Source organism: Patella vulgata, chromosome 2 (assembly GCF_932274485.2).
Source record: "Patella vulgata chromosome 2, xgPatVulg1.2, whole genome shotgun sequence".
Classification (NCBI taxonomy): Eukaryota; Metazoa; Mollusca; class Gastropoda; family Patellidae; genus Patella; species Patella vulgata.
In genome coordinates this window covers 93,314,296-93,331,973 of record NC_065880.2, presented here as the reverse complement: position 1 = coordinate 93,331,973, position 17,678 = coordinate 93,314,296, and the positions used below count along the sequence as shown (strand labels likewise).

The window sequence follows — 17,678 nt, the reverse complement described above, 5'->3', positions numbered from 1 at the left end:
ATGATACAAACTTCATTTTAACACACCTAATTTAAAAAATTGGAAAATTTCAACTAAATGAATTGAAAAGCCTGACGTAAAGCTTTTCAAATGTGACTTGGATTTTGAAATATTTTTGAACCCTTTGGACAAGTAAAAAGGATTTAATGGATAATTTACACAACAGGTAGGACACTAACACATCTAGTACTTATAATAAGGTTATTTTTTATTTTCTGGAGCTGTCAAGCCAGCAAGAGTGTTATTGTCCCTTAAATGTGCAAGGTGTTATTTAGTCGTTTTCGTTACGCTATTATTGAAATATGTTAGATATGTGCGACAGATACAGAAATCCCCAGCATTAATATCTAGTATAGTGATATCCGTTTAAAATGGGACTTGTGGTTCTCCACCTGGAAACAATATTTTACTTTTAAGCACGCTTAGCAAATGCACTACTTACAAGGTATTTCAACATCCATAATAACACACAAACAAACATAGCTTAGATTATCACATTACCATTAAATAACTTACCATTACAACATACGGTCGTCAGAAATCAGATGAACTTACCATTACAACATACATTCGTCAGATAACATCAGTTACACAGGTCTGTTGTGAAAACTTGGGATAAATAACAATATAAATCTAGGTTAAATTGTATAATACAAGAATGGCCGTTTGGTATCACGTGATATATTGAATACGTCCGTGTTATAAAGATTTATTAGTGCAGGCTGTTGCATGACTTGGTTGGTTAGCGTTTTGATATGACAGTGTACTTCAGCTTGAATAATAAACAACGTGAATGGTGTATAATTAGTTATGGGAGAATTTGTGGCTGTTTTTCTTGTAATATCTTTTGGTAATAGATCATATTATATATATCAAAGACAAATTATAATTAATGATCTTAGTAGGAGATCACACAAATGTATTTGTTTGGTGTAAAATTAACTGTGTAGGTATTGTAATCATTATTTAGGTCAACTTAATCTTTTATAATAGAGGTACGTCACAGGTAATAATATCCAGGCCATTTATACAAAAGGATATCATGATTTCAATATAATTATACGCCATTGTTTCGTTCCCAGAAGGCAGGTTTAGGGTTTTTTGAGTAGAGCTCAACTCCTCAGCTTTAACTGATGTCACTATTGGGCGTGTGTTATAACTCATTTATCATCGATTTCAAACCCATGATTTTATGTGGCAAAGAGTAGTATATCTGGTCTACGATCATTGGTTGTTGCCGTCTTCTCCGGTTCGCTCGCTGGATCAAGATCTCGGCGTCGTTTCAGTTTATGTTAATAAGTCACGTGATATCCTATATTTGCATAAAATGTAATGAGAGAAATGTAAAATGTTGAATTTTTCCTATAAGACATTTGAATAATAACTTTTAACGTGTTACATTTAACTTTGGCCTTAGAGGTATCTTGACTTTAACATTATCAGGACTTTGTACTTTTACATATAATCAATCGAAATGACATTTATTATCATTGGATTTTGAGTCAACTTATAAGGTATGTTAATAACCCAAGGATTTTGGTTCCTGTCATAGTCATATTATGACACCGACGCACACAACTCGAAAACCGCGGACGGGAGTGGGAGGGGCTTGCCATTCAGTAAGACGACCTGTGATTGGCTGGCCGAAGCATCCTCGGGAATTTCCGGGCAGATGTACGAACTTTCCCGAATATTTAGTTCGTTAGATAATTCATTTATAAGACTTAGAAAATAGATTTATATAGCTACCATAATATTTACAAGACTTTATAAATCATTTATCAAGCTATGAAAATAATATTCAATTCAGTCACACGCTTCGAGGGGTTTCAGCGTTCGCACGTGCCTAAGTAAGTAATTAATTATAAAGCTTTATAAATGGAATTAGTAAGTCATATAAATGGAATTAGTAAGTCATATAAATGGAATTAGTAAGTCATATAAATGGCCCATTGTGACCGCATCCGCCCGTCAAAAATATGATAATCTAAGCCATGTTAGTTTGTGTTATTATGTATGTGAAAATATTTCATATGCCTTGTATATTACCTTTAAGTAGAGCATTCATTGTTATGCTCGGCAAAATACACCAGAAGTCTTAATCGAACTGCAATCTCTAGCGTCTAGTTATTCCAGTCTACATCTAAAGTATTTAGTGCGCATATGGCGTCACCGTTTAACGTGGCTTATGGAATATGTCTAGCCTCTTTCTTCGAGTCCCTTGTTACAAATAGCCGCTGAAACGCATTATGGTACACGATTCGTGTGCCAATGGTAAAATGTTTATTTTGTCTTAAATATTGGATATCAGAAGCCCATCTTTTCCCGGTAACATCGCAACATCACCACGTGGACATTCTACAGCTCAAAATCATTATCCTATTTTGATGAAACTTAATATATATGTTCATATCACAACGATAATGGTTCCTGTCGATACTGTCGAATATGGGACCGTGATGTCTTGGGTTATATGCCCTTGATTGCAAGAAAAATCACGTGAAAAGGTTGAACAATGAGAAGATGAGCCTTATTGATTGTCCTGTTCTCTGTTTCAAAATATGGGTAGATGTTGCTTAGCAAAAGATGCTTTATTACTTTGCACCATAAACTCGTGTTATGAATATAATTTACTGATGAGATTATTTCATAATAATCAATTAAACCTCTCATTATTTCATATCTACGTTGTTTTGTTACAGTCAATGGTGTGTCTTCCTGATAGCTTCATACCAAAAATACCAACAAACAAATGAAATATGGCTTCCTTGAAAGGTAACCTAAAATTAAACATAGCGAATATTTTGTAACATTATTTTCTGTAAATCAATTCAAGATCCATATATAATTGTTGCAGATACATTATGCAAGAGCTAAATCTGCATATTACATGTCTGGCTTCAACTGTTGTATACAGTGTTATTAATACATTTAATAATTTAATGATAAATTGGATAATTGTGTCTGTGTTTATTGCAGCAATAGTAATTGTCAATCTTCGAACACTCATAACGTCACTGAGATTAAAGTATTTTGACTGAAATATATTAATTTCACATTATCTATTTTTGAACTATTATAATTATTAAATCTTACATAATGCATCTTTAATATCAAAAAATATTAACCCTAGAAGATCCGTGTTGATAATACACCATATACTTCAATTTTAAATTAATTTTTATATGTCCCACATTTTCATGTGAACGTATTATGCCTTCGTCCCTGTAAGTCCCAATTTTGATCCCATTTTGACGTATTATGTAACGGAATACATAACTCTTGTAATTAATAATAAGGTTTTAATACTGGAACATATATACAGGTAATACAGGAATCAAACATATATATAGAACATTGTAACATCTCTGGTATGTAAACTACATCTCGTGGAATCTCGTGGGATGTGGAAACCCACGCTAGGGGGAGACCCCTAACTTGACCTCTAGTTTCTGACTCCCTGTCTCGAACTTTAACTTTGAGCCTCCCTCTAATATGGTGGCTGATTGGTATCATGTCGTAATGTCGTGATGTCGCCTTTCATAACGCGACAACCCGACACCACGACATTTTTACCCGACATCACATCACTAATGTCGTAATGTCGGGTAAAAATGTCATGGTGTCGGGTTGTCGTAATGTCGGGTAGAAATGTCGTGATGTCGGGTTGTCGCGTTATGAAAGGCGACATCACGACATTACGACATGATACCAATCAGCCACCATACTCTAACCTTAGCGCGGTCGTTTAAATAATGTGTGGTAACATCATGTCACGTGATCTTACAAGGCAATCTTGATTGACTAACTCTTGCCATACAATTGAGCCGATTGGACAACGATGTCATATCGGATTGATTAACAGGCCATCTATTGCGTAAACAACAAGACTTGAATAATATAACCTAATGAAGACATTATGTAATGTGTGTTGTTACAACCGAATTAATTGGCCTTTGTAATTACAATAGAGCTAAACTTGTCAACTCAAGATTCCCTAACTTTAATCTCAATAAAAGAGAAAATGGTTATTGAGGATTAATATTACACAATACGTGTTACAACAGGTGGACCCAATTAACGTCTCATTAAAGTAAGTTAAATAACTCAATAGTGCAAGTGCTTACCTGAATATGTAAAATAAACCATTATCAAAATACCCAACAGTATTTTGTAACAATTATGTCGTAGCCCCTGTCCGTTCACATTTTTCTTCCGATTTTGACGTATGATGGCGTCGCTCCTGTCCGTCCGTTCACAATTTGTTTGTGGGCACCCTACAGGTCACAATTTTCATCTGATTTTCACAAAACTTGACATAATATAGGTTTATCTCCCAAAGATCTCGGATCCTTTCGATATTGGTATAACTTCATGGATTATGGCCACTGACGTTTTTAGTTTTTGAACACTCTAGAGGTCACACAATTTTCATCTGAATTTGATTAAACATGAAATGCATGTTTATAACCCAAAGATGTGGGTGCCTGTCGATTTTAATGAAACGTATGTTTATATTCCAAAGGTCTTGGTTCCTTTCGCTATGTGCGCATATCGGACCGTAACTTCCTGGATTATGACCCCTGGTGTACGAAATATCGCCTTGTGTACCATCTAGAGGTCACATCAGATTTTACAAAACATTTAGAGTACACTCTAAAAACGATTCAGTTCGAATTTCGTGATAATCGGACCGAAACTACCCTACAAAATGACCGCTTCATGCATGCAAATAGCGTAAAAGTGTGTAATACCGTCTAGAAGTCACAATTTATATCAGAATTTGATGAAACTTAAAATATGTCTTTATGTCCCAACGATCTAGACTCCTGGCGATATTTGCGCGAATTAGACCGTAACTTTCTGGATTATGGCTCCTGATTTTGCGAACAATCGCATTTTTTCCTTGCGAACCCTCTGGATGTCACACATTTTATCCGATTCTAAAAGCCATTTAAATATATCATCGTTACACCATAATGGTGGTTGTGTTTGAATTTCGTATAAATCGGATCGAAACTGCCCGAAACAATGGCCGCACCTTTAAATATATGTTTATAACCCGAAGATCTAGGTTCCTGTAGATATTCATGCATATCGGACCGACACCTCCGGGATTATGGCCCCTGATTGTTCAAAAAATCACTTTATTTAACCTTTTTCTCTTTCCATTTCTTGTAAAATGTGGGTGCATCTTTCATGACAACCGCTTGATAGTCTCATCAAGAAAACCAAGAGAGAAGTATATCATTTATTTCTTTCATATTACTTTATAGATTCCCCTAAGAGAACAAAAGTTGAACGGATCAACAGGCCAGACACCCACTCTCCAGATTTCTACCAACTTCAAAATATAGTGCTACTAGAAGACGACGGAGCTTCTTCAACTAAAATACCACAACGATTAGCACCCGGAAAGACCATGGTGCACATGTCAACATTTAAAGACTACCATGACCAGATTGGTAACAAGAATGTGATACTAGAAGCTTGTAGACATGGTTCAGTTGCCAAAGTTAGACATTTAATAGATCAGGGTACAGATGTCAACAGTAAGGACGTACATGGTAGAACATGTATCTTACTTTGTAGTACATCACCCATTGAACCCATTGAAAAAATAGACTTTTTACGGTCAAAGGGAGGTAATATTCAAGATATCGATGATGAAAACAATGGTATATTACATTTGGCTGGTGATTTAGGGACGCTAGAAACAGTTCAGTATCTTGTAAATATAGGGTTAGATATCAACACTAAAGGTTATAAAAGTAGATCTTGTATAATGGCGTGTAGTCAGTCTAAAATACAAGCTACTGATAAAATAGAATTGTTAAGACAGATGGGTGGCAATATTCTTGATACAGATGTAAAAAATGATAATTTGTTACACTTAGCATGTCATAGTGGTTCACTAGATACAGTAAGATATCTAATTAATCAAGGCCTGGATATCAATACTAAAGGGAGATACGGAAGGACATGTATATTGTTATGTAGTCAATCTGAAACACAAGCCATTGAGAAAATAGAACTATTGATATCAAAGGGGGGTAATATATATGATACTGATGATGATAACCATGATATGCTTCACTTGGCTTGTATGTTGGGTACACTAGAGACTGTCAGATATATGATAGACCTTGGTTTAGATGTAAACGCCAAATGTAAGAACTTTAGAACACCCATATTACATTGCTGTACGTCAGTAATACAACCCATTGAGAAAATAAAAATAGTAAGTTTTAAGGGTGGTAATATTTATGAAATTGATGGTAAAAAATATGGTATATTACTCATAGCTTGTGCTAGTGGTACATTAGATACTGTAAGATATCTGATAGATCTAGGTTTGGATATTACTGAAATACAAGCCACCGAGAAATTAAATTTATTTATGTTAAAATGGGCTAATATATATAACACTAAATTTCACTATGGTGGTATATTACACGTGGCTTGTGCTGATGGTACATTAGATACAGTAAGACATCTGATAGATCTAGGGTTGGATATAAACACTAAAGCTTTAAAAGGTAGAACATGTATCTTACAGTGTAGTACTTCTAAAACCCAACCTATTGAGAAAATAGAATTATTAAGGTCAAAGGGAGGTAATATTAATGATCGAGATACTGATAACAATGGTATGTTACACCTTGCTTGTATTTCGGGTACATTAGATACTGTAAAACATCTGATGGATCTAGGGTTGCGCATCAACAACAGAGGCGAGTATGGTAGAACTTGTATCTTGACCTGTTCCCAATCTACAACCCAAGCTAGCGAGAAAATAGAGTTATTAAGGTTAAATGGGGGTAATATCAATGACACTGATGATGATAACCATGGTATATTACACCTTGCTTGTGGCGTTGGTACATTAGGTACTGTTAAATATCTGATAGATCTTGGGTTGGATATCAATACTAAAGGGAGGTTCGGCAGTACGTGCATCTTGTATTGCTGTGAATCGGAAACACAAGCCATTGAAAAAATAGACTTTTTAAGGTCAAAGGGGGGTAATATTCATGACCGGGATGATAGTAGCACAGGTATATTACACCTTGCTTGTGTAAACGGCACGTTAGACATCGTTCAATACCTAGTTAATCTAGGACTAGATATAAACAGTAAAGATGGATCAGGAAACACGCCTGTTTCATTCAGTTTTATGTCTGGTGTACAATCTCGTCAAAAACTAATTTTTTTAATGTCCTTAGATGCCGAACTTTCATGGCTCGAGTGGTTAAAAGTCGATTTTCTTACACTCTTTTAACAGCTTAATCCATACTTTATAGTTAAATAAGCCTGAATTAGGCATGAGTTAAACATTACAGATAAAAAAAAATACAATTTTAATATTCGCCAATCTTTCATTATTTTAACGGATCAAATGATATCAAACCAAAGCTATAAACACCTGAGTATGGATTTATTACATACAGTGTCTGTATGAATGAGGTAAAATACATTCATACTTTACAGTAAAATATACAGTTTCTGTATGAATGAGATAATGCCATTTATTGTAGTACTTACTATTCGATCTTCACGTTGCCTTCACTTCCGTGACTAAAATTATAACTACAGTTCAGCGTCAGGATTTTGTTGTTCTGTTTTTTTATTCATATAAAAAAACGTTAATCATTAGTCACAAATGAATCTATAAACAATTATTAGTCAATGCCATAATATTATTACACCATACTTTACAGTGAAATATGCTGAAATGCACCAACAGAATAAGCGATTTAAGCATTTCCCCCATTTTACGGCAGTCGGCTTTTGTTAATTCCAAAGAACAATTTTGTCGATCATATTTTTTTATTTTATACTGTAATACAACTAAAGATACATCATATAAGAGCTAACTCTGCCTGGTGCAGGTCTTTCTGTTGCCTCAGATGTTATATAAATTATTAATTAGAAATTGATTTACATGACAAGTATATAATCATATCGTCTGCTACTATCTTACGAGTTCAACAGTAAGGACGTTGTCTTGTGCTGGCTTCCCAGTCACGTAGATATAAGGGGAAATGATCAAGCAGATTTTGCTGCCAAAACTGCTTTAGGTCTTCCCCAATCACCCTTTTTAATTCCATATAAGGATTTTAGACCTTCAATTAATCATTTAATTTATGGCCGTTGCCAAAACTGCTTTAGGTCTTCCCCAATCACCCTTTTTAATTCCATATAAGGATTTTAGACCTTCAATTAATCATTTAATTTATGGCCGTTGGCAACGGTCGTGGGATCTTGCAGGCACTAACAAACTTCATCACATTAAGCCTCTCGTAGAAGATTGGCCCAACTCCTATAGAACTAACAGGAGGGATGAAGTTGTTTTGTGTCGCTCTCGCATTGGTCATACTTTTTTTAACTCACATTTTCATCTTGAAGCGAGAGCCTCAACCAGAATGTGAACACTGTCATGTTTCTTTGACGGTGAAGCACATTTTGATTGAGTGCAAGTATCTTGGAAATATTAGATCAAAATATTACCGTTGTCAGACATTACAACATTTATTTGCTCAACCGGAGCTATATTGTAAGATCCTTAATTTTTTAAAAGAGACAAAATTTTATTTTAAGTTTTAATTGTATATATGTAACCCGTCTTCTTTCATTTTAATTGTTTATATTCATAAAGTATTTGATATTTATTTTTAATTTTATATATTATCTGTGATACTTGTTTTTATTTTTGGATATAAATATATTTCTGTGATTTCATTTATTTCGTCTCGAATAATTTCACCATATGTTTGGCGCAATATAGCCCGGTTGGAGCTGACGTGCCATAAAACCACATTTCATTTCATTTTATGTTCCCAGCGAATAATAGCACCAATAGCTGCTTTCATCAAGGTTTGAATAGTACTTACATATTTTCAAATTACGGACTGGCACAAAAATAACAACGTACCATTGTTGGTTTTAGATTTAAAAGGCATATCTTGTATGTAGGCTCTATTTCTATAATGTAAACACGATTTTCAAACCCAAGTTTTGTTTCAAATTTCTCCAAATGCCAGATGATTTTCAAATTGTTAACCATGCATATTTTAATATAAACATATCGAGTATGATTATAGAGTTTGAATTGAGGATTTACAATCAAAAGTTATATAAATTGTGTGGGGATAAATAAAGGGAATTCCTAACATAAATATCTGAAAATTATGTATACAATATACCATTCTAATTCAGCTTTAATTGGATGTTTGATCAATTGAAGATTATTGTTTTAAAGTTAGATATTCAGCTTACTCTTTCTAGAACACCTGTTGCCACCTCCCGTTTGGAGAGTTGACACAGTTAATAATATTATCTATATCTGTTTTCAATTAGCCTGTTTGGTACTGACGTGCTATAAAACATCAACTAATGTTCATGTAATATTATCTCTATTTGTTTATTCATCCTCTGGGTAATTTACATACAATCACCATTGGTCCTTTATAATATTCATGTGTTTGTATTATTCCATTATTTCTATAGATCTATAATAATATCTATATCTGTTTATTTATTGTAATAAAACTAATGTTATTTTCTTAATTGTTGTATAATTTACCTTGGATGTTTTGTCCATTATAATATTCACGTGTTTGTATTATTCCATTGTTTCTATAGATTACCAACTGATCTATAATAACATCTATAATGTTCTTATATTTATTGGTGTTTTTTGTTGTTTCGGGACTGGACGTATAACATGTATTTGTTTATTTACTGTAATAAAACTAATGATATTATATTCAATTGCTTGTATAGATTACCAAATGATCTATAATCATATGTATATTTGTTTATTTACTGTAATAAAACTAATGTAATTATATTTACTGGTGTTTTATTGTTTCGGGATTGGACGTATAACATGTATTTCGTTCTAGGCTGGACGTTTGGGTATAAACATACATTTTAATTTTCATCAAAATCGATAAAAATTGTGACCTCTAGAGGCTCCACAAGCTCAAATCTTGGGTTTGTGTACAAACCGGGACAACAATCCAAGACACTACAGTCCAATATGTGCAAATATTGACAGGGACCGAGATCGTTAAGAGATTTATATATCTATATTCTAAGTTTTGATTTAATCGGATAAATATTGTTACCTGTAGAGGATCCACAAACAAAAGTAAACGGACGAAAATGTGGGAGTATAAATGTGGGGCTTGTTGATTCGTTATCGTTATAGCGACAGCAGTTTCAAACGAAATTGGGTTGAATGATTGGTTTTTGAGAGGTCGATCCCTGTCGATTTTTCACCGTTGAGCGCCATCTCTTTCACGACGCCCACCAACCCTCTTGTGTTCCCTTAAACTTTCTTCGCATAGCAGAGACAACAGTTTATAATGGATTTGGTTCAATTTTCAAATGCACTATCTATTTTCAGCGCCCCGTTTCCGAGTTATCAGCCTTTTCCGAACACTTGAAGTGAAATGGGGTCATGGGCATCCTCCCTCGCAATCCCTAGTCGAATCATGTCGCTCTACTCCACTAACTAGGGAGTATTCAAATTATTTGCCCTTGATGATTTCATTGGTCCAAGCAACATATTTACAATATAGCAGGTTGTGCGTTCAAGTATGAGAAAATGTTGACAAGAATTGTAGAATATTGGTCTGAATGATCGACACTATAGATGAACACTGATGATTTTCAGAAATCTGAAGATGTATTTCTTGAAGGATACTAGATATTTATGAGATTTAGTTACTAATCTGTTGTTGAGACATAGCTGTTTTGTGCGACACAAACTAGGTCATTTCGGGACTAACATATGGTTTCATTTTATTTCAACAACTCGCTTGCGCGGAGGACCCGGAGAAAACCCACGAGGTTGGACAGGCGACCCTACTCCTTGTCACGTACAACCGGGGATTCGAAACCACGCCAGTCGACTCAATGACAGACTTTATGATACAGCGCGCGCACGCTAACCATTCAGCCATCCAACCCACCACCCCCCAACCCACGCAGACTAATAATTGTAGAATATTGGTCTGAATGATCGAGACTATAGATAAACACTGATGATTTTCACAAATCTGAAGATGTATTTCTTGAAGGATGCTAGATATTTATGAGATTTAGTCAATAAATATGTTGTTGAGACATAGCTGCTTTGATAAATTGATAAAACAATTAAATAACAATAAAATAATAATTTACAAACATATTAGTCTTCATTATTCAGTTTCTGTTTTAAACTCAAATGTTAAATTGGATTATCTTCCTATAATATCCTTCCACAAAACAAATGGCAACATCTATAAACATCACAGAGAGAAGATTATTCGACACTTTACTCGTGCGCTACAATGGTTTTCCCCCTTTTCCGCTTTGTATAATGTTTTACCAGTCTCTCGGACAGTGAATTTTTCAATTTTGTTTTTAAAATAGTGTGATAAGATCATGTATATTGCATTATAGTACAATTTGTTGAGCAGAATGAAGATTTTGACATATTATTCAGTTACAGCAAGAGTGACAATGTCCCTTTAAATATATTAGTAAGTAGTGAGTATTAATAAGATATTATAACCATACATTCAAGTATATATCATCATCCAACAATATGAGGAGATATTAACCGTACCTAAATTCACACATGCATGTGTGACCTATATGAACAATAAGAATGACTGAAATGTGGTTTAATAGCACATCAGCGCCAACTGGGCAATAATTCTCCAAACATATGGTGTTTTACATGATATAAACTAAATAATGATTCACTAAAGTAACGAGTGACTGCCATGCAAGAGATAGACAGAGAACGAGCTAAACAGATAATGTAAAACCAGGGGCCATAATCCACGAAGTTCTGGTCCGATATGCACGAATTTAAAGTTTCATCTGTTAACGGGGATTCTAACAACCTAAACATATTATAGTCGATAAGACTGAGATGTTGGACAACCCTTCAATGTACAGGGTGTTGTTTAGTAGTTTTTATTACGTTATTATTGTCGTACACCAGTCGTCAATAATAAATCTTTTATAACATGGATGTATTCAATATATCACGTGATTCCAAATGTATAATACATCCTTTATGCTCGAGATATTGTTGTACAAATTTTAACCTAGATTTATATAGTTATTTATACCTGCATTTCACTAGACATGATTATAAAGATATGATTTTAGTTTGTTAAAGTATTGCAGGTCATCTGATTTCTGTAACTAATGTTATATGACGACTGTATGTTGTAATGGTAAATCATCTGATTTCTGTAACTGATCTTATCTGACGACTGTATGTTGTAATGGTAAATCATCTGATTTCTTAACTGGTGTTATCTGACGACTGTATGTTGTACTGGTAAGTTATTTTAGGTAATGTGATTATCTAAGCTATGTTTGTTTGTGTTATTATGTATGTGGAAATATTTCATATGCCTTGTATATTACCTTCAAGTAGGGCATTCAGAGTTATGTTCTGCAAAATACGCCAGAATTCTTAATCGAATGGCAATCCCTAGCGCCTAGTTATTCCAGTCTACATCTATAGTATTTAGTGCGCATATGGCGTTACCGTTTTACGTGACTTATGGAATATGTCTAGCTTCTTTTTCGAGTCCCTTGTTACAGATAGTGCTGAAACGCATTATGGTAAACGATTCGTGTGCCAATAGTAAAATGTTAATATTGTCTTAAATATTGGATATCAGAAACTCATCTTTTTCTGGTAAGATTGCAACATTACCACCGGTCGTTTGGACGTCCATTCACATGTTGTTTGTGGACATTCTACAGGTCACAATTATTATCCGATTTTGATTAAACTTAAAATATATGTTCATATGACAACGATAATGGTTCCTATCGATAATTCCGTATATGGGACCGTAACGTCTTGGGTTATGGTCCTTGATTGTAAGAAAAATCACGGTTGTAACTTGTTGACCTTTAGGAGGTTACAATTATTATTTGATTATTATTTGAGCCTTATTGATTGTCCTGTTGATGAATATGGGTGGATGTTGCTTAGCAAAAGATGTTTTATTACTTAGCACCATAACGTCGTGTTATGAATATAATTTACTGTTGAGATTATTTCATAATAATCAATTAAACCTCTCATTATTTCATTACTACATTTTTTTGTTACAGTCAATGGTATGTCTTCCTGATAGGTTCATACTAAAAATACCATCAAACAAATGAAATATGGCTTCCTTGAAAGGTAAGCTAAAATATAAAAGTTGTGACTTCTAATCATCTTGTGACCTGTAAATTTCAATCGGTAATTGTGTTGTTAACCTGGTTAATGGTGTTCAAATTCTTGGTGTAATTTTGAATAATATGAACATGAATGCTAACATCTCCTAAATCTGTAAAGCTTCCAACTTCACAAAATTTGACGGATCCGCAATTTCCTCAACATTGACTCTACCAAACTGTTAATTAACTATTTTTTGACCTCACGTCTCGATTACTGCAACCCGTTACTCTACAACTTACCAGCATATCCAATTAGTATACTACAGAATGTTCAAAACAAAGCTGCAAGAATTGTTACAAGAACTAAATTATACACCAAACATATTACCCTCGTTTTGAAAGAACTAAACTGGCTACCGATTAAGACCAGAATCGATTTTAAAATTCTCATGCTGACCTTTTGTGCTTTGTCGTGTGATGACTATCCTCAATATATTAAAGAATTAATTCAACCTTACCACCCTACCAGAATTCTTCGTTCCGAAACTAAGTACCTTATTAAATCAGTAACTGCAAACTCTCATTTCGGTAGACGCCCCTTTGTTTTTCCGACAGCAGAACTGTGTTATTCTAATGATTTTCCTATAGAACTTCAGCACTGGGTTAGGGTTAATTGACAGTTTTAAACGGAATCTTAAAACCCATCTTTTTAGAAACGTTTTCTATTATTTGTTGATAGCGTACTCCTTTTAACAAGTGTTTTACTTTTAATTTACCTTAATGTTACCAAAGGGCAGCTTCGGTTGGGTTATAAAGGGTCCACAACTTTGGTATTACATACTTTTACACTTTTTGTGTGTTAATAAAATCAAGATGAACATGGGTAGTATATCATTTAATTCTTTCATATTAATTTATAGACTCATCTAAGAGAACAATAAACAGACCAGACACCTACTCTCCTGATTTCTACCAACTTCAAAATATATTGTTACAAGCTTCTTCAACTCCTCACTCACCACAACGATTAGCACCTGGACAGGCCATGGTGCACATGTCAACATTTAAAGACGATAATAACCAGACTGGTAACATGAATACGTTACTGGAAGCTTGTAGACATGGTCCAGTTGCTGATGTTAGACATTTAATAGATCAGGGTACAGATGCCAACAGTAAAGACGTACATGGTAGAACATGTATCTTACTTTGTAGTACATCACTCACTGAACCCATTGCAAAAATAGACTTTATACGGTCAAAGGGAGGTAATATTCAAGATATCGATGATGAAAACAATGGTATATTATATTTGGCTTGTCATTTAGGGACGCTAGAAACAGTTCAGTATCTTGTAAATATAGGGTTAGATATCAACACTAAAGGGTTTAGAAGTAGATCTTGTATAATGGCGTGTAGTCAGTCTAAAACACAAGCAATTGATAAAATAGAATTCTTAAGGAAAATGGGTGGCAATATTCATGATACAGATGTACAAAATGATGGTATGTTACACTTAGCTTGTACATGGGGTACACTTGATACTGTAAGATATCTAATTGATCAAGGCCTTCACATCAATACTAAAGGGGTATGTGGAAGGACATGTATATTGTTATGTAGCGCATCTCAAACACAGGCCATTGAGAAAATAGAACTATTGATATCAAAGGGGGGTAATCTTAATGATACAGATAATTACAATGATGGTATGTTACACATGGCATGTGCTTTTGGTACATTAGATACGATAAGTTATCTGATAGATTTAGGGTTGTGCATCAACAACAGAGGCGAGTATGGTAGAACTTGTATCTTACTGTGTAGTGGATCTGAAATACAAGCCATTGAGAAAATAGAATTTTTAAGGTCAAAGGGGGCTAATATTAATGATAGGGATGACGACAACAATAGTATTTTACACTTGGCGTGTAGATTTGGTACATCAGATACTGTAAAATATCTGATAGATCTAGGGTTGGATATAAACGCTAAAGGTTTTTATGGTAGTACGTGTATCTTACAATGTATTGAATCTAAAATACAAGCCATTGAGAAAATAGACTTTTTAAGGTCAAAGGGGGGTAATATTAATGATAGGGATGCTAATAATCGAGGTTTGTTACACCTTACTTGTGAACTCGGCACGTTAGACATCGTTCAATACCTAGTTAATCTAGGACTGGATATAAACAGTAAAGATGGATCAGGAAACACGCCTGTTTCATTAGGGTTTTGGTCTGATATACAATCTCGTCAAAAAGTTGACTATTTAATCTCTAAAGGTGCCAAATTGTCGAGGTTCATGTCATCAATATATCGTATCAGAAGAATACTTACATCGTAACAATTTACAGATTGAAACAACATAAAAACTTACCATTATTGATTTCATGTTTCCAGCGAATAATATCATTAATAGCTGATTTCATCAAGGGTTGAAGAGTATTTACATATTACAGACTGACATTAATACTATTGACTTGTTGGTACTGATGTGTTATTAATCATCAACTAATGTTCATGTAATAATATCTGCTTTCAATTAACCTGTTTGGTACTGACGTGTTATTAATCATCAACTAATGTTCATGTATTAATATCTGCTTTCAATTAACTTGTTTGGTACTGACGTGTTATTAATCACCGACTAATGTTCATGTAATAATATCTGCTTTCAATTAACCTGTTAGGTACTGACGTGTCATTAATCACCGACTAATGTTCATGTAATAATATCTCTATTTGTTTATATTCCATTCCATTTTATCACCATTGATCCATTATTATTCGTGTGTTTGTAATATTTAACTATCTATATCCATTGTTTGTATATATTATTACCAACTGATCTATAATACTGTCTATATGATCTATAATGAACTATATTTGTTTTTTTATTGTAATCGTTACTGTTATATAATTTACCTACGATCCCATATTATCCATTATATCACCATTGGACAATTATTAATCATGTGTTTGTATTATTCCATTGCTTGTACATATTACCAACTGATCTATAATCATATCTATATCAGGCTATTAAGAGTCATTCCATGAGAAAACCATGCAAAATCTTGCAGAATCGGGAGGATTGGGGGTCGGCAGATCGAGTTCATCTCCGGAGGATTTTATGGACTGACTACTTCACAGCCAGAAGGGCCGATGTCAAAATTTCACCGTTATTGAGAAACAGCCTCTGAATGATTTTTGGCCAATTTTTCGGGTCATTTATGGTCAATTTTCAGCCAGCTATTGTGGCGAGTCTAGGGTTTGGATGAAAATGGTGGTGACTGGTGATGTAAGTGGGGGTCTTCCTGTGCCCCAGTGTAAAGACCATGAAGTCGCATCTATTCGCTGGGAGCAATGATCAGCAAAATTGTAAGATACGGTGAATAAAACAGAAAATATACACCAGCGAAGATTAGCTCTATTTTCTATGATGCGAGGGTAGTTGAAAATATCGAAATGGTTTTATGCACAGCTCGACTCCCCCTATCGATATAAGAAATAAAATCTGTCACCTCTCTTCAATCAAAGCGAGTGAATTTTCCCTATTGTAAATCTCTCATTCTCTATGAAATGGCCTACTACTTTCATTCAGGGTAAGCCAGCTATCTCCGTTCCTTCACCAAATCATTTGCCCGTGCTCACTGGTAGCAGCTTGAAACCCCCTCGAGCAAAACTAGTCTCTTTGATGAGGCTTGATATCCAATCCAAGATGGCCGTCCCCGAAAACGCGCAAAATTGCTGTTTTCCTCATGTTTGGCCATTAAATGTGGTATATATCCCAGATATGACCAAGAGAATCACTTCATACGATTGAAAAAATGTACTAAGGACATTAATGCCCACCTTTTAGCACATCACATAGCAATAAGTGATGTGAGAACCGAATGGGAGCTGATTTCTTGACGAAGCTGCATTAAATGGAATATACCAAACGGATGCATGCTGCCACATCTAAGGAGAAGTCATACAAAGACCGCGTTGTGTCAACTTATACCTATTGGAACGGCTAAGTAAAATAAAATACTATTGAAAAAACAGAGGGAAGAAATTGTGTCTTTGAAATATCGGTGGAAACCCTGTGTGTGTGCTCGACCACAATCAAATTAGCAGGAAACAGTTGTGCGGTGATACTCCAGTTGATTAAGTTAAGCGATGAGCTTCAGAAATCCTCAAACAAGCTGCATTGAGTCTGATATAGCTGTAATACCTTTACTAAAGGCCAGCTCTCTGATTTTTTTTTTAACTTTGGCAGCATTAAAAAATTCTTGTTAATTTTAGAATTATTTCTTCTATGTTATGTATGCCGGAAATATTATGCTGCCCATAATAAGGAAATGGGCTGTCAAGAGAGCCAAGTTCCTACACTGCCTCAGGGTAGTTCCTCGAATAAAAAAATATGGCATAGGGTCAAAAATTCAACTTCATCATATGATCATTTTCGGAGCCAAAAATGGATCTTGCTGTGCCTTTTA

General features: G+C 34.5%; 2 protein-coding genes across 4 annotated transcripts; both read left to right on the top strand.

The window, feature by feature from the left end:
* The first annotated feature begins 737 nt into the window (after positions 1-737).
* LOC130010238 (putative ankyrin repeat protein RF_0381) lies at positions 738-9,853 on the top strand. Of its 3 annotated transcripts, none has more exons than XM_050538949.1 (3): positions 738-850; positions 2,703-2,775; positions 5,277-9,853. In XM_050538949.1, exons 2-3 carry the CDS (start codon positions 2,760-2,762, stop codon positions 7,280-7,282), a joined length of 2,022 nt encoding a protein of 673 aa, XP_050394906.1. In that variant the 5' UTR covers positions 738-850; positions 2,703-2,759; the 3' UTR covers positions 7,283-9,853. The 3 variants fall into 3 exon arrangements, with proteins under 3 accessions (XP_050394906.1, XP_050394907.1, XP_055954625.1); XM_050538950.2 differs by having other exon boundaries at positions 834-946; XM_056098650.1 differs by lacking the exon at positions 738-850 and having other exon boundaries at positions 1,938-2,775.
* A 2,272-nt stretch (positions 9,854-12,125) lies between these two features.
* On the top strand, positions 12,126-17,348 carry LOC130010259 (putative ankyrin repeat protein RF_0381). The gene is made up of 3 exons (XM_050538954.2): positions 12,126-12,349; positions 13,141-13,213; positions 14,112-17,348. The coding sequence occupies exons 2-3, from the start codon at positions 13,198-13,200 to the stop codon at positions 15,536-15,538; spliced, it is 1,443 nt and encodes a 480-aa protein (XP_050394911.1). The 5' UTR covers positions 12,126-12,349; positions 13,141-13,197; the 3' UTR covers positions 15,539-17,348.
* The last annotated feature ends 330 nt before the right edge of the window (positions 17,349-17,678 follow it).